Here is a 24,704-nt window from a genome sequence, read left to right as displayed (position 1 = left end):
GCTGAATGTTCTCTTCCTCACTGGTGCAAGGGCTTGGTCTCAAAATAGCTCCTCTCTCTCCCATCCCTGATGCAGCTACTAACTGGGGACATTGAGCCCAACCAGAAGCAAAGGGCAAACCACCGCCCCCCAAAGAGGTCCAAGTACCACTTGGAAGTGATCAGTTAAATAGCTGGGGTGGGGAGGGAACAGATGCAAAGCTACTTTCTGAGCGGTGGGGAGAAAGGATGGCGGCAGGTCTGGAAGATGTCACTTTTTGCAGGGGCAGAGGGACAAAAAACAGCTGTGCGCAGATGGGGAGAGAGGCTATAAAACACTTGGCACAGGGCTACCTCTGCTGAAAGTGATATAGTGGGTTGTTGCTGTTTTGTAATGGCTAAAGAATAAAAACAAAACGGGACACACAGCAAGAGCTGCTACTGCACAGCTGGGAATCCCACCCCACACAAATTCCACGCAGAGGAAGCCCAGATCTGCAGCTCTGAAATCCTAACAGTTAAAAGCACAAGTGACCTGCTTGCACAATGTAATCCATTTTGCAACTGCCGGAGGCCCCTGCAGACTGCTGGGGTTTGGGGGCGGGCATACTCTGTAACATGGCACTGATGCAATAATAGTGGTGGGCTTATATCGGACCGTCTAAACATCGTTCCGTTGTATTAGTGGATCGGCGATGCCCTCTCAAGTTACAGAGTTCTTGTGGCATTCTTACTCCATAGTGCAACAAAAGCAGGGCAAAAACTAATAGACCCCAGAATATTTCTGACATAAAAAGTTATAGGATTTCAGAAAGAAGCCACAGGACATTCACTGGTTAGAAACGAAGCAGTCTGTCTGCCCCAAGACTTTTGCAGGAACAAACAGTGCTGAGAGCGGAATTGTGTATAACCACCCTGGTACCACCGTGAGAACAAATAATCACTAATGCACAATAAAAGGAACAGTTACTATAACTCACTATAATAATCTCAATAATAAAAAGGGACATCTGAAGGGGCCTTGGATGTCTTCAAATTTCCTACTTTTTGGGGCTAGAAGTCAAAGGACGGGAGATCTGGCCCAAAGCAGTGAAAGATGGGAGAATTATGTATAGAATCTTATTTCCAGTCCCACTTTTGCTACTCTAGAAAGCCCTGGTGAAAGGCATGGCTTCCAAACAACATCCTTTGCAGTCGTAAAGCCTAGAAACTATTTTCTTTTTCTTTTAAACGAAGGCTGAGATTTTCAGGATTCCACACAATTAAATCCAATGCTTGCACACTGCGCAACTGTGCACATTTTAAGTGCACAATGCCTGGAAACTTGCGTAAGGTTTTTGCAGTGACAGCCAGTAGTACTGCCTTAACGAGCTTAGGTCTGAGCAGAGCAGGTTTAAACACATTTTGCCCCAGAAATCCAGCAGTCTTGACCTTCCTGGGAGGAAAAAACCCTAATTGCTGGAGACGCAACTGTCCCGAGTTCATCGACGCTGGAAGTTAAAAGCACCAAGCAGAGGGATTACTAACTGCTCTGTGGAGGATTTTGCAACCACATCAAAAGGGTCTGAATGCCTCCTCTGGCACTGAGGGGGGTCTGCTTCCTCCTTAGTGGCGCCTGGCCAAGCTGAGAGAAATACACACTGGAGCCACTCTAACCGTGGGCCCCTCCAGACTGGTGTCCTATTGAGGGTGCGTTCTGCAGCATATTTTTGACACAATATTTATGCCCAAGTATTGTGGCAGATTTATTCTGCTTTAGTTTGTTTCATGATGCTTCCCACATGTCAGCTCAGCAATAACTCACACGGCATCCATGAAGTTAATGCTTTGTTCAAAGAATCAAGAAAGCTCAGGAGGCCAGGCCTAGTGAGCACAGCAACTCGTCCTGTTAGATCTTGCCCCAATGAGGCAGTTGAGGGGACTGAAGGTCCCCGCGTTCCCACAGTTCTCTAAGTCTCCTCCTCCTCCAAGTCCTTCCCAAGCAATCTGAGATTTTGTCACCTTGCTTGCCTTTGCTCCGCCCTCTTCATACGTCTTCTGGTTCTGGGAGACCAGGGAGAAGGGGAGCTGGTCACAGTAGGAGGGGCAGATCCTCTGATTTCTTCATCTCTGCCTCTTGGCCCCTCTCCTCTCCAGCCTCTGATTCTGCCTCTGATTCTGGACTGCTCTCTGCCACAGACTCTCCCTGCTCATTAAACCCTGTTACAGCTACAGCTTCTAACACCTCCTCCTCCGAGTCTGCTCCATTTTCTCCCTCTGACCACTCATCCTCATCCCACTCCCACCACAAATCCCCTGGCTCTGAGTCTTCTTCTCTTGGGGGTTCCCCAGCTGGTGCATCCCACCACTCCTCTGCATGCATCCAGTCATCCAGTAATGACACCACATTACTGCCGTCCAGAAGGGCTGTAGCACAACAAAAGCAGGACAAAAAAGGAACCATAAGATTTGTGTATAAAAAGTTTCAGCAGGACGTTACAGAATATGCACTGATTGGGAATGAAGCAGTGTAACCAGCCCAAAGCCTTTGCAGGTACAAACCATGGAAAGTGGGATCGTGTGTGACCGCCGTAATAGCATCTGAGCACAAATTGTCACAAATCACAACGAAACAGACAACCGGAAAGGCCCTGCCTCAGAGCAGGAGGTGCAAATAGGTTCTCCAGCTTACAATGTGTCCATGGGCTCCAAAAAGGGTTGGTTACCCTACAATGCTTCCTGCAAGGCCAACTAACCACATACACTGGAAGTGCACCAGAGGCAAGGGGCTATTGCTGAGTGGTAGGGCATCAGCCATGCCATGCAGAAGGTCCTGGGTTCAATCCTAAGCATCTCCAAATAGGGTCAAGAGACACTCCCTGCCTGAAAACCTGGGAGAGGCGCCGCCAGTCAGTGTAGACAATACTGAGCTCAATGGACGAATGAGGTGACTCAGTATGAGGCAGCCCCCTACCTTCCGCCCAGGGATGCTCTGCCAACATGATGCTAAAGTGCAAGAATCATTTTGGCTTGACACATTCAAAAGCAGAGTCAATCACTGCAAATATGCCTGCTCTTTGCAGTATGGTGAGTGCCGTTTGAGGTCTACCACCTTAAGTGGCTCCCTATATGGTAGAGACAGCTCTGGAGTACCTTTAGGCTGAAAGCACAGGAGACTTATTTTAAAAACCCAGGTTGTCTCTTTCTAAAGCAGAAGAGGAATTCAAAGGAGCACTCTCCTGCAAAAACAAACACTGCGCTGGTTTTCCTTTGGGAAGTGGATCCAGGGCTCTTTCGGCTCAACACTGCCCTCTTCAGGGAAGAAGGGAGCGGAGAAGATCCAGGACACACCTGACCGTACACAAAGGATGTTTTAGGTAGCTTTAAAGAAGTCTTTAACGACAGCCATGGGTGCAAGAAAAATTTGATTCAGTTCACATTTAAAGGCAAACCTACCAAATCTGCATTCAAAACAATGGGCAAAGCGAAATACAGCTGTCCTCCGAAATTTGTGCTTCTTTGAATTTTGCAATGCAGCTCTTCAGCCAAGCTACGCATACAATTTTTTTTTTGCACAGAGTGGCTAAAGTGCGCATTAAATACATACATTAGTAAAAATAGCATGTAGAAATGCATTATATTAGAGGAAATTGGTTTGCAAAAATGTATGGATTAGGCAAAAGCGCATATAAAAATATGTACATGCTGATGCATTTTTATGCAAACTGATGTGGAAATGTGGGGGATTGAATTTAAGATGGGGGGGGAGGGGATGAGAAACTGAAAGTGACAGGTCAACCCGTCCCAAGTTACAGCACCCACAAAGCTTACTTGCCCTTCTCCCATCCAATGTAATCCACAGTGGTCACTTTCCACCAGCCTTTTTCCAGAGTGTTCACCCTAATTTTTCTGCACAAAGTTTGTGGGAAGGTTAAATGACCTTACCTATTTACTGAGCATATGCTTCCAGGAAGTGTTACCCCGCACCTTCTGGCACATCTTCCCATCCATTTCTGATGGACTGATTGCTGTCTATGCTGGCTTTGGGTGACAAGAGCCAGAGTCCAACAACATCTGGGTGGCCAAAGGTTCTCCATCTTTGGCCTAGCGGGTGGCCTCTCATAGCATCCTTATGGAGAGGTTCAGCCACCCTTGTGTACATAACATATGATGAAAGCACATGGCTTCCCCCAAAGAACCCTGGGCTCTGTAGGTTGTTAAGGATGCTGGGAACTGTAGCTCGGGGGGGGGGGGTGAGCTGTAGTTCCCAGGATTCTTTGGAGGGCAGGGGATGTGCTTTAAATGTAGGATGTGTATGCTCAACAAGTCAGCTTCAGGGGGTGCTGTTTCCTCCTGCAAATGTATCCCTCTGTCTCACCCACCCATTTTATAACACACCTTCTTTGACTTGCTGAAGAAGGCCTGCTTGATCTCCTCCAGGGTGGCATCCTGCTTGACCCCCAGCAGGTCATAGTAGCTGCTGTTCCTGGCTGGAGACCTACAAGGAGGAGGAGGAGGAGGAGGAATTGGTTACTCTGACGTCATCGCCCATGTCTCCTCCCCACCCTCAAAACTCTCAATGTTTAACATTTGTTTATTTATCACATTCATGTACTTCCTTTCCTCCAAGCTCAAGGTGTCATGCATAGTTCTCCTCCTCCCCGTTTCATCCTCACAGCAACCCTGTGAGGTAGGTTAGGCTGAGAGACAGTGACTGGCCGACTGGGGACTTGGATCCTAGTCTCCCAGGTCTTAGTCCCACAGCTACACCACATTGGTTCTGACATGCGCCACCAAGCACTAGTGTGGCCATTTTAAGTAAGTCTTTACCATTCCTAGAAAGAAAGTTAGGAGAGGATTGGAGCATCTGCGTATCTCTGTTGGAAACAGAATGTATGGTCTATTGCTGTATCAGAAAAAAGTAACAAAGAGATTACATGCATCAAATAATACGAATGATGCAAACGATTTTGTTGACATACGCATCCTTTTATAAAACACTTTGCTGATGATCCTGAAGGATGGCAACTTAACCAGATTGATCTGTTTGGGGGGGGGGGCGGAGTTAGGATACTGGTTTTGTATTCTTTCCTTTCTTTTTTTGTAATTGTTTTGTATTGGAAATAAATAAAACAATATTTTAATAAAAGAAAGAAAGTTATGAGGCTAAATGTGCTAGTACCTGTGATTCTGTGAAATGAAAGGGAATGTGGCTACCTTGGATACGTTTTCTGATATCTAGGAATGCTCCCTGTTGGTGCGTGTGCGTGTGTGTGTGTGTGTGAGAGAGAGAGAGAGAGAGAGAGAGAGAGAGACGCTATTGTGTTGTGTCAGTGACGCTCTCTTAAAATTTGAAATTTGGTCCAGAAAGGTTGACAACTCCTGGTCCACACATGCTCACACTCCCTTTCCTGTCGTCCATCCAAGCAAGCAAAAGGCATTTTCAGAGTTCAAGGGCACATTTCATCCCAGGCAAGAAACACTCAAGAAAGTTGCCAGGCTTGGGTGTGGCTCAGAAAGGGGCGGCAGTAGCCTAGGGAGAGTCTTGGGGGCCAGAGAGGGTTTGAGGGGTGCATTTGACTTCGAGGCATGAGGTTCCTGGTCTACACAGAATAGCAACAGCTCTCCAGTGTTATTGAGAGGAGTCTTTCTCCTCCCTGGAGATGGGTGGGTTGAACCTGGGAGACTTCTGCATGCAGAGCAGATACTCTCCCACTGAGCTGTGGTTTTTACTAAACAACAACACAGGACATTAGTCTACTCTAGAAGAGGATGCTCAGAAAAGCAAACAGGCCGAGGATGGCACTGGGAGCTGACATACGAGGTGCTTCCCCTCCTTCCTCCGGGTATGCAAAATTCAAGAACCAATGTAAAGAGTTCTCGGTAAATGATATGCAAGAAATTAGTCTCTCCCCCCCCTCCACACGTACACATGCATACAGAGAGAGAGGAAATAAAAGAACAGGCAGTTCATTACAAACTCAAGAGGACAAGAGTGAAAAGAATATGTATAACATCCACCAGCTGTGTATATAATATCCTCCGTAATCCACCAACCAAAATACTCTGTTATCAGTAAGGACCAGAATGGGGGCAGTGTGCCAATGGAAGGGGATGCAATTCTCCCACATCCTTTCTCCTGTGATTCCTTTTTTTGTTTGGGGAATAAATCTTGATAATTCAACCAGAGTAAATAGTTAAAGGAAAGGAGAGGAAGAATTAAACAGGTGCGGGCCTGCAAAATGGGTGGGCTATTACGCTTTGTGGCTCCTTGCCACAAGGAGACAAAAAGAAGAAGAAGGGAGATTTCATATGCTGGGCAAATGCAATGGGGTGAGCCCCTGTGTGCAGCGTGGGGGAGCCTGTGGGCACCCTCATCTGAATCCAGAGATCAGTAGAAAGGACCTGGAAGAACAGAAGATATATTTGGGGTGGGCAAGAGCTGCTTTGTATCATTGCTCTGTCCTGCTCAGGTCTGTGTCCTCACTGGCAGTAGTTCTCCAGGATTTCAGACAGAGGACATTTCCAGCCCCACAGAGAGATGCCAGGGATCAAACCCGGCACCTTCTGCATACAAAGCAGATGCTCTACCACTGAGCTATGGCCCTTCCCCTCTCTTACCAGCCTTATGGTATTTATCCCAGGCACAGTCACTCCAGAGGCACTTATTCCGCCTGCCTGGTATTGCAAGCACCCCTAAGCCCTTTTCTGTGACTGACAGGGGCTCTGAGGACTGAGAACACACACAAGTCCTGGATAGCACACCAGGCTTAAGTCCCAGCCTAAGGCCACGAGGTCCTGGGTTCATGTCCCCAACATCCTGTCATGACCCTGGGACCGGTTCCCCTTTCTTCAGGGGAGGAGACTGAGGACTCTATGGAGCCAGAAGGGGAAATGGAAGAGAAATGTCTTTGGCAGGAGCCTAACAGACACTGAATTCAGACTTAGGCTGCATAGACACTACACATTTAAATCACACGGTTTTCTGCCAAAGAATCCTGAGAACTGCATCTTGTTAAGGGTGCTGGGAATTGTAGTTCTGGGAGGGGGTGAACTACAGTTTCCAGGATTCTTTGTGGGAGGAAGTTATGTGCTTTCAGTGTATGGTGGGCACACTATTGCTGATGCATCACCAGAAGTCTGCTCTCATAGTGTTCGTCCCGAGCTTTGTTCAAGGCCCTGCATTGTAATACATCCCAAATGAGCCAGGAGGAGAGCACTCACCGGCTGCAGAACGCGGTAGAAAACACCCGATGCCTGGCACTTTGGCACAGCCAGCAGCAACGGCACATGGAAAAGGGAGCGGCTACGGTCATATTCAGACCTCCCGAAGAGCGCCACACCCTGGTCCTGGGAAGATGCCGACCTAGGAAAGAGAGAGAAAGGGAAGGCCTCTGGGATTTAAAAAGTTGATGGATGGTGTGTTTGTGTGGTGCTTTAAGGTCTTAAAAGCATTTTGCAGGCATAGACTGACTCAGTAATCCGTACAACAGCCTCGTAAACTAGGCCAGCATTATGAACATCCCCGGTGCTGCACTTGGGAGAGTGAAACCAAAATTTAAAAGTGGCTCAGGTAAGGTGACCTTGAGAGCCTTGCTGCCAAGCCAAGATTAGTTTATTTAAAAGATGTGCATCAGGAACCACTGGCACAGTCCCCCGAAAGGATTTTTCCTTGAGATGGCAGGTTTGAAAACAAGGTGATCCTCTCAAACTGTCCCATTCAGTCCTGAAACATCTAGAGGGCACCATGTCACCAACTGGCACCTCTCTGGTGAATGCCTTGTGTACTTTGTACTGGGGACCCCAATGGGGGAGAAATTCTTGGAAACAGCATAAGGGCTGTTGCGCTAGGATTCTCCACGCTCTTGACCTTGCCATGCTGGGTTTGTGAGGGTCTTGAAAGTCAGGATAGGCAGGGACAGGTGGATGCTGGTCAGCGACTGATTTGAGCCTCACCCACCCCAACTGGAAGAACCAGCAGGCTAGGCACCTCTGGTCATATTTCCACAATCTGCTGAACTCTGGCCAGGAACTCACAAGTGGTTGTGCTTTGCTTGGCTCCTTTCAGTTGTGGCAGCCCTCCCCTCTCCCATGCAGCTGCACTGGTTTCCAGTTCATTTCCAGGGCCAATCTAAGGTATTAGCATTTAAAGCCATTGAAATCCTTAGGCCCCAAATACATGAAAGATCACCACCCTCGGAAGTTCGGTGGGGATGGGGAGAGGGCCTTCTCTGTGGCAGCCCCTAAGCTGTGGAATTCCCTCCCCATAGAGATGCGCCCTGCACCTTTCTTTAAATAGCTTTTATCGTATCCTGAAGACATATCACTTTACTCTGGCCTTTGACACCATAGAACTATTTTTAATACTGTATTTTTTAAACTGCTGCAACCCAGCATGGGATCTTACGCTAAAGGACAGGTACCGTAAGAAAACATGTAAGTAGATTATTATGATTGCATTATCTGTCAGCTGCTTCAGACATCTATTTATGCCCGGACTTTCTCTGACCCATAAGATTGGATCGTGCTTATAAACATTGTTTTCCTGTTTTTTATGGTGGACCTCTATTGTTGTTAAAACAAAATAAAAAAAATCCTTCCAGTAGCACCTTAGAGACCAACTAAGTTTGTCATAGGTATGAGCTTTCGTGTGCATGCACACTTCTTCATGCATGCACACGAAAGCTCATACCTATGACAAACTTAGTTGGTCTCTAAGGTGCTACTGGAAGGATTTTTTTATTTTGTTTTGACTGCATCAGACCAACACGGCTACCTACCTGTAACTAGCTCTATTGTTGTTATTTATAAGACTTGTTACCTGGAGATCTCCGAGTACTTAAGAATACATTTAAAACATCAATGCATTATACCATAAAAACAGAACAAGACAACCCCATAACAGCTGTAGGAAGCATTGGGAGACAACATCATCGTAGTTCATTTTAGGACGCACTTGTATTATTTTTTATGCTGTCTTTTTTGTATACCACTTAGAGAATTTTAATTATTAAGGAGTTTAGGGCTGCTTTTAAATTAACTAAAAGACACATATCAGATGCCTCCATTGAGTAGGAAAGTGGACTAGCTGATCCCCAGATTCCACCCACCCCAAAAATGCTATTGATTGTTCATTTATGCACAGTGCTGGCACAAGACTCCATGTTTGAATTCTCTCCCAGAGAAGTGGGAGGAATCCTTATTTCCTTGCTTCTAGAAAAATAGTACATCAGGCAGAAGGGCTATACTGGCTGAACCCTTGACCTTTTAATATGTCAAATTTGGCCCGTTGCCTGACAGCTGCCTCCGGCGTTCCCAGTGTTAATCCAGAGCCAAACGATTATCAGGATCCACAGCAAACCTTTGGAAAACATGTCTCCCTCCAGACATCCTTTTTATTCTGCATTTAATCATAGAATTGTAGATTTGGAAGGGACCACAAGTGTAATCTAGCCCAACCTCTGGCAATGCAGGAATCTTTTGCCCAACGTGGGGCTTGTGGCTGTTATTGGGACAATTCTACACAATCCCCCTTTCCATAATTGTTTGTGCCTGAAAAAGGTTTTGTGGTGGACGGACCACTATGTTTCCAAACAGTGCACGCCTTGTAACTTCCTGGCTAAAATCCTGCAACTTTTTGTGCCGCACATGCTCTTGTGTTTGGCGGGCTGGTTTGTCCCCCTTTCGTTGCTCTGCGGCGCAAGAGTGCCCCCCTCTGGACAGCAATACTGCGGTAAACATTGGGGAAGCATTGCAGAGCAGCTAATAGAATGGAATCATGTGTGGACAGTCCAGTATAAATGCAACACCAATGAACTATTATTGTGTCAATGGCATGCTCCAGAAAAGACTATCACACACACACACAATCTGGAGGGGCCCCATGGCTGTTATCTCCCTCTGACCTTGAAGCTTCAGTCAGGCACTCCTTTAATAAAGAGCCAAAAATTATAAAGATGCAGTTATCCATCTGCATCCCTGTCACTCGGCTGAGTTGTTGCTATGACAACCACCCTGCGACCCCCCCTTCTCTGTCACGTCCCATCTCCGCAAAACCTTCAACGTTCCTCCCTTTGCCCTTTCTCAGCAACAGCAAAATAATCATTATGATTTCTCGCTGTCTCCTCCAGGTCCAGGCCCCACTGACGGCTAGCTTGCTCCTGAGCTGATGGGGATGAGGAAATCAGCAAGGCCCCCCCCCCAAGAAAAATTCATGCCTGGCCAGCCACCAGCCCCCACCCGGACAGCTGAAGCGCTAAAGCAAACATTAACCAAGCTGAGGAAAGCAATCTCAGTGGGAGGCAGACCTGTTAAAAGGGGGGAGCAGGTTTGCCGATGTTACGGATACGCTGTCATTTTCCTGCCGTTTTACAGATAAAAGACGGATTTGCCACCTGTTTGGCTTCCCAAAGCGCCTTACACTGGCTCAAATCCTCTCTCTGCAACCTCTCCCCACTGCTCACGGGATAACAGTCTTGTGAAGTTAAAAATATAACATGACAGACACAGGAAGCTGCCTTACACTGAGTGCCAAACACCATTGGTTCATCTAGCTCAGTATTGTCTTCACTGACTGGCAGCAGCTCTCCAGGGTTTCAGGCAGGGCATCTCTACTAGCCCCACGTGCAGATGTGGAGAATGGCATGGGACATCCTACATGCAAAGCTGACACTCCACCCCTGAGCTCTGCCCCTTCCCACACCCGCCGGAGATGCTGGGACGCCTGGGATTCAAGAGAAGAGAACACAATTTTAGAGAAAATGACTGCTTGCACGAATCCTATTTCTCCCAAATATCGTCACCCCCTCTAACTTCGCCATCCCTTGGTTTCTCAATGCAGGAAGAAGAAGGGAGGCAAAGGGGAGTTGTGGGGGGGGGATACAGGCAAAGGTAAAACAAACACCTTGGAATGCGGTGGACTCTCCCTCGTGGGAGGTCTTTAAACAGAGGTTGGGTGACCACCTGTCAGGGATTCTTTAGCAGTGATTCCTGCATCACAGGGGGCTGGATCAGATGCCCCTTGGGGGTCCCTTCCAGCTCTACAGCCCTATCGTTCCATGAAGTGATTGCATCTCCTTGACTGAGCAAACTGCCCTGAGAGAAAGGGCACAGTCTGACTGCCTGGATGACTAGCAGTGTATTTTTAGCAAACTGTTTTGCTGGCCCGAGTCAGAGCCCAATCAGCTGGGCCCCCACCACATAAGGCTATACAGTAGTGCCTCGCAAGACGAATTTAATTCGTTCCGCCAAGTCAATTAGTTTTGCGAAAAATTCGTCTTGCGAATCGCGGTTTCCCATAGGAGTGCATTGAAAGTTCTTTTTTTTTTGCCCATAGGAACGCGTTAATTAAATTTCAATGCATTCCTATGGGAAACTGCGATTCGCAAGACGAATTTTTCACAAAACGAATTTGTCTTGCGAGTCACCATCAGATCGCAAGACGCATTCGTCTTGTGAAAAATTCGTCTTGCAGTGCATTCGTCTTGCGAGGTACCACTGTACTCATTTCAAATCAATTCAGTGGACCCAGCGCATTGCAATTCTTCCTCTGTTTACAGTGGTACCTCGGTTTTCAAATGTCTCGGGCGTCGAACGTTTCGGTTTTCAAACTCCGAAATCCTGGAAGTAAATGCTTCCGTTTTTGAACACGGCTCGGAAGTCGAATGGCTTCCACTGAGTGTATACGTTATTTTTTTCAATTTTCTCTATTAAATTTGCAGACTGCCCTTTGAGCCTCGGTTTTCGAACGTTTTAGAACTTGAATGGTCTTCCAGAACAGATTACATTCGAAAACTGAGGCCCTCCTGTATTTATGCTTAATTATTTTAAACAGGGCTTTTTTCAGCTGGAACTCGCCAGAACACTGTTCCGGCACCTCTCAGGTGGGCACCATTGCCATTCTAAGAGAACTAGGGAGGCATTTATGGCGGGTTCTGAACCAGATATTTTAAAGCACCTTATTTCCCCCAAAGAATCCTGGGAATTGTAGTCTGTAAAGGGTGCCGGGAGCTTGAGCTCTATGAGGGGTAGACTACAGTTCCCAGGATTCCTTGTGGGAAGCCATGTACTTTAAATGTATGTTTTGTATGCAGACCTTGAGCCAGCCACAGTCTGTCAGCGTGGCTTGTTGCAATGTTAACATGTGCAGATCACGTGGAGGTGGTGAAAGGCGTGGAAAGTTTTTATTTTTGCTGATTGCACCAGATGATTTTATAAGTATTTCATCAGCACCTTTTCCTCAACAAGTGCCCACTCTAGGCCTTAAGTTCTCCTAAGGAGACTCTGCTACAGGTCTCTCCTTTAGGAAGATAAAAGTTGTTCTCTACCTGGAAGCAGGGGCTCCTCTGTGATGGCCCAAAGGTGTGGCTTGCTCTCCACAGGAACCCTGCTAAAGCCATGTGTTTTTATTCCCTGATTTCTTTCTGCACACAGTCATGGGCATTTTTATTCTACCAGGTGTTTGGGGTTTAGATTTCTTACTTGATGTAGTTTAAAACACCCTATATGTTCTTTTAGGGTTTTACTTAGATTGCTTTTTTTCAGATTTTGGCTAAAAAAGCATAGAACCACAGGAAGCAGCCTTATACTGAGTCGGACCATTGGTCCGTCTAACACATTGCAGTCCACACTGCCTGGAAGCATGTCTCCATTTTTCTGCACGCAAAGCAGATACGCTGAAACAGAGCTACTGCCCTTCCTATAAAGTGTGCTATAAACGTAATTGACAAATAAAATGAATATTTTCCTAGCAATTTCAACTGTCACCACTGTCACAGGCCAGAGGTAGGCCGGGTGCTTCCACACACACACACACACACACAGAGAGAGAGAGAGAGAGAGAGAGATTCCACCACCACCTCTTCCTTTCTGCCAACTCAGCAGTATTAAGTGTTTATTTCTCCTTGTTTCAGAGTCTGCAGAAACACCATCTGGCTCATTACAGAGTGGAGCACATGGAAATAAATTCTACACCATTAATCAGGACAAAACAAACAAACAAACAATCAGATAGAAAGAGGCCAAGCCAAGCATCCCAAAAGGGCAGTTGTAGGTGCTTTGTAGGCACCAGCAGCTAACACTTGGGGATGGGCTGTGGATCAGTGGGAGAGCATCTGCTTTGAATGCAGAAGGTGCCAGGTTGAATCCCTGGCTTCTCCAGAAAGGGCTGGGACAGTTTACCAGCAGGTTCATTACATACAGAACCTTATTCCAAAAAAATAACTTAATAGCACTTTCTTCTAGCAGTACATGTTCATAAAATGGAATACTGATCGAGGAACAGCAATCTTTTCCCATCAAGGAATGATAAGAACCAGCTGGCCTTCCATTAACATGACTGTATGGTCTGGTAGCTCAATTTAGTCCCTTTGGATGAAACCCCGTGTCCTTCAAGCAGAGGGCACAGCCCAATCAGATTTAGATCAGGGACAGTAAAACCTTCTTCCCCATTTGTCAGAGCAACCAGGGCTTCTGTCTCAAAGCAGGTAGAAAGGCAATGGAGCAAGGAGACTAGGGATAAAGTCCGTGCTCTCTTATGTCCCCTCCTAGGCGTCCTTTTTATTGTGCACTCATGATGATTTGCGCTCATGGTAATGGTTATACCCAACCCCACTTTCAATACTGTTTCATGGAAACATAGAATTGTAGAGTTGGAAGGGATTCCAATGGTCATCCAGTCCAACCCCCTGAAATGCAGGAATCTCAACTAAAGCATCCATGACAGATGGCCATCCAATCTCTGCTTTAAAACCTCCAAGGAAGGAGTCCACAACCTACCGAGGGAGACTGTTCCACTGTCAAACAACTCTTGCTGTCAGAAAGCTCTTTCTGATGTTTAGTCAGAATCTCCTTTCTTGTAACTTGAAGCTATTGGTTGGAGTCCTTCCCTCTGGAGCAGGGGGAAACAAGTTTGCTCCATCTTCTGTGTGACAGCCCTTTACGTATTTGAAGATGGCTATATCTCCTCTTTTGATGATTTGTGGCAAACCACAGTTTGCTATTTTGTTCAAGCAAGGTAAACAATGGTTTGGGCAAACCATAGTTCTGCCAACCACAACACTGAGGTTACAACTGTGGCTGACATAAGCCACGATTTGCAAAGCTCACTTTGTACTTCCATTCATGAAGTGCTAAGATGTGCATGTGTGATGTTCACATCACTGCTGACTCGTTTTCTGGTTGGATTGAAGCTGGTTTGAGAAAACAATGCATCAAACAGCAGTATTTGTCAAGAAACTACACGATCAGCATGGATGGTGGGTGGCTAATGTGCGAATTAGGGTTCAAAAGCTAGCAATAGGGGTGTACCGGATGCAGAATAAGCAGCAACATGAACATAGTTTGCATATTAGAAAAAGCAAAAAGGTTTGGAACTAACTTGCTCATCACGTCCCCAAGGAGAAATTTCAACTGTAATGGCACAGCGTCTGCAACTCCCAATCCCTGCAGCAACTTTCACCATACTAATCAAACCACATGCTAATTAGAACAGCTCATGCACACCGAGGCTTAGGCTGCAACTCACTTTTAAAACCTCACTGCTCCTTTCAGCCAGCGGAGCAAATGGGAGCCAATCCAGCTTTATTGCCAGTATCATTTCTGTCACCCCCCACCCTTTTTAAATTAACTTTTTTACAAGTAAACAAAGCAGCTGGGACCCACAGGCCATTTGCTTTCACAGTAAGCCGGTCGCTTACCAGCATCCACCACCTATTAAACTAGGCCAGGTTAGTTGCACCCCAGGGAGAACTTCAAGAAGAAGAGCAGACTGGAGGAATTTAGGACCGAAGAAGTTCAAGCAACAATTGCTTAAAAGAAAACAGAAATAAAGGCACGGGGTGCAGGGGTGAAGGAAAGGAATATTTTTGAAGCGCCTGACAGCTGTTTAAAATGCGCAGGCTTGGAACCCCCTGCGGGGTATGTGCGGTTGCACACAAAACAACCTTGAAGCTGTCAGTTGCATGCTGTGCTTAAACCCCCCCAGGAAATACTGACGGCACAGAGTGTTGCTCCAGTCCAGTGTAGCCTATTCAAGGGGAAGGGAGTCTTGGGTTAACCCCGGGGAGCACACTGTAACCTGGCAGACAAGTTTGAGCAAACGGCTAAGCCACAAGAATTTTACCAGCTGAATTTAAACGTTGAGAAGCTATCGCTGGCCTGGCAATTGTGCACAAACACAGGAAGTCAGTCCATCTGCCTCAATATTGTCTACACCAAGAATGAGTAATCCGGGACCCCCCAGATGTTCACAGAATCATAGAACTGTACAGTTGGAAGGGATCCCAAGGTCATCAAGTCCAACTGCTAAAGCATACATGACAAATGGCCACCCAAGGAGCTTCCACCATCCCTGGCCATTGGCAACACTAGTTGGAGTTGCTGGGAGTTGGAGTCCGAAAAACATTTGGAGGGCCTCACAGGTCCCTCAATCCACTGATGGGATGGAAGCAGCTCTCCAGAGCCTCAGAAAACAGTCTTTCCTGGGCCTACCTATACATGGCTTTACTACTGAGCTATGGCTGTTCCCTAAAAGACAAGTCTGCTCTTCTGAATGAGCAAGATCAAAAGGCCAAGCTCCTAATATTTAGACCTGGCTTGGCCAATCTCATACTGCCTCCTGCTGCCTTCATGGCACTGGTGCTGTTCTGACACAATGCAACCTTTCCCAATCTGGGGATCTCTAGATGTTGCTGAACTCCATCAGCTCCTACCGGCATGCCCAGTAGTTGAATGAAGTTGAGGCCCAGCTATATCTGGAGGGTCACAGGTTCCCCACCACTATGCTAGATGGACTTCTGATGTCCTGATGCCACATAACAGCCACTGGCCCTCAGAAGACAAGCTCTACCTCCAACCTTTATTGGTTTAGCTGCTCTGGTGTTATGGACTATCTATGGACATTCCAACTTCTCAAGAAGAGTTCTCAGTCCAGCTCCAGCCAGTATAGCCAATGGTCAGGGATGATGGGAACTGCAGTCCTGCAACATCAAGAGGGCCACAGGGTGGGGTGCCTCGGGTTTCTGTCCTCTCCTCCATGCTTTTAAACATCTACATGCAGCCACTGGGAGAGATCATCAGGGGGTTTGGGCTGGGTGTTCATCAGTATGCAGATGATACCCAGCTCTACCTCTCTTTCAAATCAGAACCAGTGAAGGCAGTGAAGGCCCTGTGTGAGTGCCTGGAGGCGGTTGGAGGATGGTGGCGGCTAACAGATTGAGGTTGAATCCTGACAAGACAGAAGTACTGTTCGTGGGGGACAGGAGGCGGGCAGGTGTGGAGGATTCCCTGGTTCTGAATGGGGTAACTGTGCCCCTGAAAGACCAGGTGCGCAGCCTGGGAGTCATTTTGGACTCACAGCTGTCCATGGAGGCACAGGTCAATTCTGTGTCCAGGGCAGCTGTCTATCAGCTCCATCTGGTACGCAGGCTGAGACCCTACCTGCCTGCAGACTGTCTAGCCAGAGTGGTGCATGCTCTAGTTATCTCCCGCTTGGACTACTGCAATGCGCTCTACGTGGGGCTACCTTTGAAGGTGACTCGGAAACTACAACTAATCCAGAATGCGGCAGCTAGACTGGTGACTGGGAGCGGCCGCCGAGACCACATAACACCGGTCTTGAAAGATCTACATTGGCTCCCAGTATGTTTTCGAGCACAATTCAAAGTGTTGGTGCTGACCTTTAAAGCCCTAAATGGCCTCGGTCCAGTATACCTGAAGGAGCGTCTCCACCTCCATCATTCTGCCCGGACACTGAGGTCCAGCACAGAGGGCCTTCTGGCGGTTCCTTCGTTGCGAGAAGCCAAGTTGCAGGGAACTAGGCAGAGGGCCTTCTCAGTGGTGGCACCTGCCCTGTGGAACGCCCTCCCAACAGATGTCAAAAAGGAAAATAACTACCAGACTTTTAGAAGACATCTGAAGGCAGCCCTGTTCAGGGAGGCCTTTAATGTTTAATAGATTATTGTGTTTTATTCTTCTGTTGGAAGCCGCCCAGAGTGGCTGGGGATACCCGGCCAGATGGGCGGGGTATAAATAATAAATTATTATTATAAATTATTATAGGGAAGGCTGACCCAATGGCTTTAGTGCCCAAAAAGGACTCTTACCTCACACTGTTCTTAAGTAACCTATAAGAGAGCTGGGGTTAACAAGTCACACAAGAGTACCTACTTTTTCATTGGGGACAACTGGAATCCTAGTGGACTATGGTGTTTTAAATTAAAGGAGAATAACCAGAATGTTTTACATAGTATGATTTGTGCAACTAGAAGAAAAGTTAAATGGGGTGGCCACAGAACTGTGCCTGCAGATGCTTATCAATATGAATTGTTTTACACAGACGTAACTCGATGTGCGTACGTAGTAAGTAAAATAAGGATTATCTTCAAACACAATTTTAAAAAGCCATAAACCTTCAAGAATGTCTTTGGTTTTTCTTCATGGTCTGTCTCACATGTCAAAGTCCCTGACAAACTCCACTTGACCTACAAATGTAACATCCATTTCCATGCTGTTTAAGCCCAAATTTAGCCTTCATCAGGCCATGGGGCAGTGGGGGAACTATACTCCCAAATGGAGCTGAGGGTGGGGAGCAAGGCAAGATTAACTCCTGGCATTTTTTAAGCACAGCAGCCAAACAAACAGCAATTAGGTCACTAAAACAGGTTTAACTCTCTGACTTTTTACACGCCTTTGTTTTGCTTCCTCATCCCACAAGGATTGCTATAAAGTTGAAAGGTATCTGCTAATCTGTGCTATACCGTAGAGAGGGTGGAGGAGAGTTTTGGATATCATCCTTTCCCTTCAGCTAATGCTCACACTCACCCATACATAGCCAGGCCACTCCTTTCAAAACGTAGACAGTAAACTTTTGTAAAATAAAATAATTTTTTAATCCCCCCAAACAACCAAATCTATTATTTCTTTCAGGTATTTATTTACCACTTGAGAAAATTTGGTTGTAAGGCACATCAGACCATCGCCTTAAGCTCACCAAGTCGGAGTCTGATCAGCATCTGATTAGGTGGCCACCACATGGGCACTTTCTTAAGCTCCATGATAAAATATATTCACACACACACACACCGCAAAAAAGCCCAAGCCTCTGCTGCAGAACATGGTAACTAAGGGCTGGTAACCTTTGGGGCACTTCTGGACGACTTGTTTATTGAGCATTGGTCCCAATTTGTTTCAGGGGAAGTCTTCAGGGGAGACCAAGCAAGCAATCCCACACTTCCCAATGGATTTCCCCCTCGCTTTCCTGTTTTTAGCAAGTCTGGGTTTTGAAAGTAATCAGGCTCGCTGCGCAAGACGTCCAACTGTGCAACCACTATGAGTGAATCCCACCCCAAAACAGCAATGGTCTGGAAGCACCCTTGGAAATCTTATGCTCTTGCACACTTCCTCTGACTTTTTTTAAAAAAGTGCACGCACAGAGATACAGAAATATCATTCCAGGAATGCAAAACCACAGTGGAGGGCAGGGGTGGGAGTGGGAGCAATTGAGGGGTGGGACCTGAATTGCAGGGAGCTGGATGACCCTTGGAGTCCCTTCCAACTCTACGATTCTATGAATACACAACATGGAAAAATTGTATCACTGGTGTGGACCAGAAACAGTGGTATAGCTATGAAAAGAAGACTTAAACCATGCATTGTGTGACGCCTGGTGGGCCAATTATTCATTTATTAATGTATATCCTGCTTATATGCCAAAATGATTTCTAAGTAAGTTTAGAATTAATCAAGAACACAGCAGGGTGGTGGGGAGGCGCTCAGCTATTTGTCTGCAAGATATTGCCTTATACAGAAGCATTGTAACAGCATAATCCTAACCACATTATGTTTGAGAAAGGGCTGTAGCTCAGTGATAGAGCATCTGCTTTGCATGCAGAAGGTCCCAGGTTCAATCCCCGGCATCTCCTGGGAGAGTCTCCCTGCCTGAAACCCTGGAGAGCTTCTTCCAGTCGGTGTGCAGACAATACTGAGTTAGATGGACCAAAGATCTGACTGAGTATCAGGCAACTTCTTATGTTCCTACGTCTGCTCAGAAGTAAGTCCTAATGAATTTAATGGGACTTACTCCCAAGTAAGAGGGGTTCAGACTGCAGTCAATGTTAGCTGCATTTATCCCCCAATGGACTGAAACTACCGAGACAAGTTACTAAAAACATAAATCCAACTGATGCTCATCTAACTTAGCATGGATTACACCCACTATGTCCATACAGTAGTACCTCAGTTTATGAACACAATTGGTTCCGGAAGTCTGTTCATGAACTGAAGCGTTCATAAACTGAAGCAAACTTTCCCATTGAAAGCAATGGAAAGTGGATTAATCTGTTCCAGACGGTCCGCAGAGTACTTAAACTGAAGCGTTCATAAACTGACGCGAACTTTCCCATTGAAAGTAATGCAAAGTGGATTAATCCGTTCCAGACGGGTCCGCGGAGTACTCAACCTGAAGCGTACTTAACCCGAAGCAAGGGTGTAATTGGTTCTGGAAGTCTGTTCATAAACTGAAGCGTTCATAAACTGAAGCGAACTTTCCCATTGAAAGTAATGGAAAGTGAATTAATCCGTTCCAGATGGGTCCGCGGCATTCGTAAACCGAAAATTCGTAAACCGAGGTTCCACTGTAGTACGCTTTTTTCTTTATATATACAGTATATATATAATCTTTTTATTACATTTCCTGTTTTACAGTTTAAAATACTCACTTTACAGCCTTAAGTTATCAATGACTTCCCTTCTTCTCTTTCCATGGTTCATTTTACGTATCATGAATCCCTGCCTATTTCACAGAAACTATACCGATCAGTATTCCATTATTGCATCCATCAAAACCTATTTACACTGTTGAATTTATCTTAATGCTGCCAGCGTTTTTAGCTGTACACAATTATTTCCCATATATTCAATGAACGTTACCATTACAGCTATGTATAACACAAATCTGTAATATTGGTATTTATAGACTGGCTACTTGCACGAAAATCATTAACATCCCAAATATGATCACCCCATAATTAATTGGGTGGGGGTGCCCAAAATCAGAAGGGCGGAACCATACAAGTGCTGGCAGATTTTTCCCGGGGTAGGAAACGGGAGGGCACTAACGTCAAAACCAACAGATAATGAACAAAGCAGATACTGTTGCAAGGAGCGGGGTTTGAAAGACCAATAGTTTTGAACAGTGAGGAAACGGAAGGCGCGCTGCTATTAAACAAGCAGTTAAATCAATACCGGCCACCCAAGGCCGAGGGGGGAGGGAAGGATAACGCAAGGAGGAAAGGGGGAGTGGTAATGGCGGGGACACGTCCGTTACCATAGAAACTCACAGTCAGCCCTCGGGTCGCGACCGCCATTTTGATGCCGCCGCCGCCTCTTCCAACTCGCCGGCTGCCTTTGGGCCCGCCCCTTTCGAAAACGGAGGGGGTGGAGCGACATCCGGGCACTTCCCAATCACCTGGGCTAACCTAGTTAGGAGTCAAGTTGACTTTTAACCGCTAAAACCTTTGGTTAATATTAAAAGCAAATCTCATTGAATGCAATGGGGCTTACACACAGGTGCAATTGCAGCCACAATATAAACTGATAGCATTTGTATAGTTCCTTTTCCTGGAATATAGGATATACTGTAAATATGAAAATACATAAATTTCATAGCTGTCAAGTTCTCCACTTTTTTTAAGGGAAATTCCCTTATGCTGAATAGGCTTCCTCGCGAGAAAAGGGAAAACTTGACAGCTATGAAATTTGCCCAGTGGTTTTATTAGGAGTTGTATACTGTACATTGCATGCACTGTCTTTTACAACAGGTGTGTCATGTGAGATGCAAAAATTGGGCAGATCTCCTTACTATCATTGGGGACCTAGGTTCCAATTTGCAATGGAGAGAGGAAAACTTTACATGCATCATGTATATAGGTATGTGTCCATCCATAACAGTTAGTACGTTTTTTGGTAACCTTTCGTTAAAATGGTCCCCCCCCCATGTTTCTGGGAGTTGCTCCTGAAAACAGTTGTGAGGCGCTTCCATGGGCATGATTATGTGCTTTTAATCCACTAGAAGGAAGAGTGAACGGATTCACTGAGACCAGATAGGTTCCCCACCCGCATCTTAGAGACTGGGCAGAGTCTCTATTATGGCGTGAAATGGGCCTTTTGGTAACCAGTCTTTGCTGCTGGTGGCTAAAGGCACAGGATCAGGGGCCAGATCAAATGTTGGCCTCCAGAGGTCTGTGGCATCAAGTGCCTCTCTCTCCTCCAAAGGAACTGCTGTCCACAACTTGTTTGCATTGAACATTGTTTTCATGATAGTAGCCCACAAATGTCTGAGGTCAACACACAGCCTCTGATCCAGACAGGTCAACAGCTACTGACGCAGACTATGCTAATGCTGCTTTGCCCTTTTTTTAAAAAATGCAAATGAAATACAAGCTAAATCCAGGGGGTTTAAAGGGCAGGAAATGCCAGGGCCTCAGCCAAACCTGCCTGCCTTGACTTGAAAAGGAGATCCACAGCAAGCAGTGCTGTCTCAGTCTAAATGAAGGCTGGGGACAAATCACAAGCCCTCCGTCACAAAGGTTGTGGGAATGGTGCCAACAGCCAAGGGAAGAGAGTGCAGGAGGGGCTCTTGCCAACAAAACCCACTTTTGTCAAAATTGCTACAGTGACTTCACCCTTTCACTGGGGAAGGGAAGGAGAGAGATAATGGTCCCTTTTCTCTTGCCTGGGGTTCCCCCTACAATGGCTCCAGTCAGGGCTGCTTAGTGGAAGTGTCAGAAGGGGGATGCTGTTGCCAAGGGAGCGGGACTGTTATGAGGGGCAGGACCCCCACATGGTGTCAAGGTGAGGTTATAGTATAGAGACAGAATGGTGAGATGTTCAAGAGGCTGTACAACTTGGAGGTTCAGTTTTATTTGAAGAAAGAAGGAAGACATGAGACTTAATGGTGTTTTTCTAATATATTTTTTTCACCCCTTCAGGTAGAAAATTCCCCTGTAGAGTATTTGTCTCATGAAGCCAGGTGTTCCCCGGCAGGCAACAAATTAAAAAGCAAGCAAGACTTTTACCATGACAGGCACCATCTTGAATCCAGCCAGGCTGTGTTTGATTTCCATTTATGCTGACATAACTGTAGAAATACTTCCAGAAACATTTCTCTCATTTCCTTTTCTTTGTGGCCTTCATTGTGTTCTGTTATCTATTTCACAGCCAGGCTTGAGGGAAATGAAAGTTACCAGTTGATTTTGGTGGGATCTACTCTAAGTTGGAGTTACTTGGACACAACCTTAAAACGTCCCGATTTCTAGATGAACACAAACAACTGAAACAACTTTGGGACAGCAGATGCAAGCTTTGTGTAGCAAATAAAGTACTGTATAAAACTACCTTTGGGATTAGAGAAACTTCGGTAGTCTGCCTTTTTTTTAGATTGTGTTGATTTTTCCATGGAGTATCTGGAAAAAGGACCAGCCACCCCAGAAGCAGAGGTTTGAGGCAAAATACCTTGAGGTGTTTAGTGCTGGTAGGCAAGGAAAAATTAGTTATCTAAAAGGAGAATGCCAGGATCCAAGATTGGGGCAAGTACTCTTTGGTGAGAGAACACCAGCAGAGATTTAAAATCACAAAACATGCAGCAAAGTAAAGCATAGAAATATAGGCTGTTAGACCTTTATAACAGTCCAAAGTAGTCCATTCTTCCCGATAGAAAAAGACAAGGTTGGTAAATTAGGAATTGTTTCTTTACAAATGCTCCAAAGCTCAGGTTCATGTGCTTTTCCATATATTAGTCAGAAAACACACGCAGTACAAGTTGGCTTAGTTACAGTGATGAAAGTTACTACATTATTGGTATAGGAACTCAAGAACAGCTTGTAAGACTCATGCAGTCTGAGCTTCAGCAACCAACTCAAAACCTCTTCACACACCAAGTTTCTTAGGCAGACTGGAAGGGGAACAAATACTTGATTACCTGTTCCCTCTCAAGGTGAGCTAAGCCTGGTATTAATTAGACTTAAGCATGATGGTTATATGAGGCTGATTATCCCACATCTAGCTTGCTTTGTATTCAGGTTGATGAATGAATCAATAAAAATTCATTTGCTTTAGCTGTTAATCAGGCAGGGAGAGTCTCAGGCTTAGCGGGATGTTTTAGAAAGAGAATAAAAGAGACTCCATGGCACACACAATACAATGGAGCAACAACCCAGTTTCAAATGTAAATGAATTTAACTGAAAATTTGCTGTCATTTAACTAGTGGTGGCTGGTGCCCGTTGGAATTGATAGAAGGAAAGGTAGGGAGTCCAACAGTAAGTGGATCCAGAACCAGTAACAGGCTGAGCCAACTAATTTGTTTTGTTCTGCAAGGGGCAACACGGAGATGCAGGTACAGGAAGCTGGCAGGCAGGGTCAGCCTCTGGACCAGTTGCAAATAAGAAGACAGGCAGGTGGGGTTGTGGAAATGCCTGAGGGCAGACTGAAGATGGTAGACAGAGCCCCATTTATCTTAACAGAGCAGTCTCCACTGCATTTAGTAGTGCCCAAAATCTGCGCTCTGGACAAAAGTTGGCACCCTCCTCCTGCTTTTGGCTTTTCAGAGTCCCATTCTGCAAATTCTGGCTTCCATCACACTGGGATGAGCAAGGAAGTGGGATATAGGGAGTTCAGAGCAATACAGTTATGTTTATATTATTTTCTTCTGGCAGGATTCACTGCTGTGGGACGCATTGTTGTGTCAGATGCCTTGAAAAGATTAGCCTGCATAAAATGCTGCATCCGTTTAAAGGCAATTCCAGGGCACAATCTAGTTGGCCTTAAGGTTGGCAACTGAGCAGGGGAAAAATACCCAGCCTGTTGCTATTCGGTTTTGCGCTACAGAATCATAGAATCATACAGTTGGAAGAGACCACAAGGGCCATCCAGTCCAACCCACTGCCAAGCAGGAAACACCATCAAAGCATTCCTGACAGATGGCTGTCAAGCCTCTGCTTAAAGACCTCCAAAGAAGGAGACTCCACCACACATTGAAAAGATTCGATAATCAGTTGAATCTTTTCCCACAGCACTGAGAGGTATCCCCGAGATTATTTCCCAAATAACTGTCTGCAAACTGAAATGGCAGAAGAGCAGGGGTAGAATGAAAAATTGGCCGCTCCGGTTTTGGCCTATAAATACACCAGCGCCCTTTATGGATACAGCAAGGAACTGATTGTACACCTTTCCTCCCCCCCCAGTTATTATCAGCCCCCCCTCCCCGGTGAAGTGTTCCCACTGAGATTAAAATTAATTAGTGCCAATTACAAATCAGATTACACATATCCTCTTTGGGGTCAAAGCTCTTACTGAATGAAGCTATTGCCAGAGGGTGTGTGTGGATATTTAGCACAAATGAAATGGGGGCTGGAAAGTGTTGTCAATTTCCACACATGCCAAACTATCAAAATGCCTTTCAGTGAGACTGTGAATGGTAAGGGGCTGAGGGGAGACAGGCTTTTCAGCATTCCCTGCTATAACCATTGGACACACATCAGGAATCATGGCTTGTCATGGGCTGTCTGTTGCTGTGTTCAATCACACTTAGGAATGAGGGATAAATTTGATTCAGTTCTCATTTAAAGGCAAATAATCTATCTAATTTGCATTTTCTGAAACAGCATGTGAAGCAAAACACAACCACCCTTCAAAATTTGAACTAATCTGAATTTTGAGATACAGTTCTCCAAACAATGTTCACAAAAAGTAAG

General features: G+C 45.9%; 1 protein-coding gene across 2 annotated transcripts in view; it reads right to left on the bottom strand.

Annotated features, from left to right (window-relative positions):
- The window catches only part of DNAJC4 (DnaJ heat shock protein family (Hsp40) member C4), a 42,565-nt gene extending 22,209 nt beyond the window's left edge, over positions 1-20,356 (bottom strand). The window contains exons 1-3 of one of the 2 annotated variants that reach the window (XM_035098601.2): positions 20,281-20,356; positions 7,182-7,323; positions 4,356-4,455 (exon numbers count right to left, since the gene is read on the bottom strand). In XM_035098601.2, coding sequence (XP_034954492.1) covers positions 4,356-4,455; positions 7,182-7,323; positions 20,281-20,320 — 282 coding nt within the window. In that variant the 5' untranslated portion in view covers positions 20,321-20,356. The remainder of the gene's footprint in view (positions 1-4,355; positions 4,456-7,181; positions 7,324-20,280) is intronic. The other variant, XM_035098602.2, reaches the window with a different exon arrangement.
- Between the last annotated feature and the right edge of the window lie 4,348 nt (positions 20,357-24,704).

The sequence above is a fragment of the Zootoca vivipara genome, chromosome 17, assembly GCF_963506605.1.
Source record: "Zootoca vivipara chromosome 17, rZooViv1.1, whole genome shotgun sequence".
Lineage (NCBI taxonomy): Eukaryota > Metazoa > Chordata > Lepidosauria > Squamata > Lacertidae > Zootoca > Zootoca vivipara.
This window is presented reverse-complemented; position numbering and strand designations above follow the sequence as displayed.